Source organism: Vollenhovia emeryi, unplaced genomic scaffold, assembly GCF_000949405.1.
Source record: "Vollenhovia emeryi isolate VEMERY1.0 unplaced genomic scaffold, V.emery_V1.0 DF947527.1, whole genome shotgun sequence".
Taxonomy (NCBI): Eukaryota; Metazoa; Arthropoda; class Insecta; order Hymenoptera; family Formicidae; genus Vollenhovia; species Vollenhovia emeryi.
This window is the reverse complement of record NW_011958839.1, coordinates 1-1,658: the sequence shown is the minus strand read 5'-3', so window position 1 is coordinate 1,658 and position 1,658 is coordinate 1. Positions and strand designations below refer to the sequence as shown.

The window sequence follows — 1,658 nt, the reverse complement described above, 5'->3', positions numbered from 1 at the left end:
TGGATTGCACAGTGATCCGTACTATGCCTCTCGACTCTTGAGTTTTACGTCATTGATCATACCAACTGACAACGCGCCTTTGCTTACATGAAAGTTCAATCGCTTAGAATGATTCCGAAAATAAAAGTTTGCTGTGGCACAAGTATCTAACACGGCGCGGGATTTATCGGATTACGCCCGCGATCCCGGACATATACCACGGCACTCGCTAGTAATTGTGGTGCGGGCGTGTATGACACCATAGCATGCCTTATCTTCGCGGTATTAATCGACTCGGCTATTCATGCGGCCCGTGTATCTACGGCCTTAGAAGTGGAAGTTCGATTCGTCACCGGATATTGGTCTAAATGCAGAAGAGTGTTATGTTTCTTTTGGCAAATTGTACAGTTCGAAAAAGTGCAGGGGCTGTCTCTATGTGAGCGCAAGCAATTGTAACAAACCTTCGCGTTTCTCACTGTTTCGATACGTTTAGGTATAGGCAATTGTTTGAATTTGTCGCACAAATACAAGGGATGCCGTTTCGTCTTGCATGCTATGCAATTACGCGCCGCGCTTACGACACGCGCTCGATTCGAGGGACGACTTCGTCTTTTTTTGCTCGAGGGTTCTCCCCTGTTTCCCTCCATGTCGGTTACCTTCGCTCTCTCGCGTCTCGAGACGCAAACCGCGGTTCTATATAAGAACTCGTACATCTGGTCGATCTCTGGAAACTCGTCTCTTTCGAGAGTCGCCTCCCATTTTTCCAACGTTATCCTTGGTAGCTTGGTCTCTAGCAAAGGTACGATCATCTCGTGTCCGACCGAAACTCCCAAAGAGTTTAGCGACGCAACGTGTTGCTGCGCGTCGTCCGCGAGACTGGACAAACCGTTCGTTGTTTCTTTGTCTAGCGCGGGCAAATTTGATAGCAGAGAGAGATGCCGCGATATCAAGATCCTCCTGACCTCATATGACCGTTCTAATAAGCTCCAGGCCTTGGCATAATTAATTCCGTCAATTTCGAAAATCCTAATCTTGTTCGCGGCTTCGCCAGTTAACGCCGATCTAAGGTAATGCAATTTATCTATTTCCGCAAGGTCCGTTCGCGAGCCTATCATACTGTAAAACGCATTCTTGAATGATAACCATCCCTCGAATCTACCATCAAACTTTGGTAACGGCGTTTTCGGGCAATTTAATCCGCCGTTTCTCAACCGGCGGTACGATGCCACCGCGCCGTACTTCTTCGTTTGATACGCTGGTGCTCGGTTCGGACGTATCTCCCGACGGCGCATTTCCCGGACGTAAAATACTCTCAATTTTTCCCGCCAATGCGTAAAATCGCTCCTGGATACCCTCGAACTCGACCCGATGATTTGCGTTAGGATCTAATACCGCGAGTTCATCGTTGTACTCTTCGAAGGCCCGATATAATTGCGTTAAACGCTCGTTTCGCAACCTTAACGTCGCGTTATCAATTTTCCCCCCTTCGACGATATTGGACAAGTTGGTTATTTGGGATTTCAGGGAAGTTCGTTTCTGAACGAGGAATTTGATTTTGTCCGCCATCTCGGCATGCGACGGAATGTAAATGCTGGGAAAGAATGACTTACTCTTACGCCTGTCGAGTACGATTGCACAGGTCTCTCCTTCGGCTGACTTGGAAGACCCGCTCTTAGTGG

The 1,658-nt window shown here is 48.1% G+C and overlaps 1 protein-coding gene across 1 annotated transcript; it reads right to left on the bottom strand.

The window, feature by feature from the left end:
* Positions 1-281: 281 nt before the first annotated feature.
* On the bottom strand, positions 282-1,094 carry LOC105558022. The gene has a single exon (XM_012005511.1). It carries the CDS (start codon positions 1,092-1,094, stop codon positions 282-284), a length of 813 nt encoding a protein of 270 aa, XP_011860901.1.
* Between the last annotated feature and the right edge of the window lie 564 nt (positions 1,095-1,658).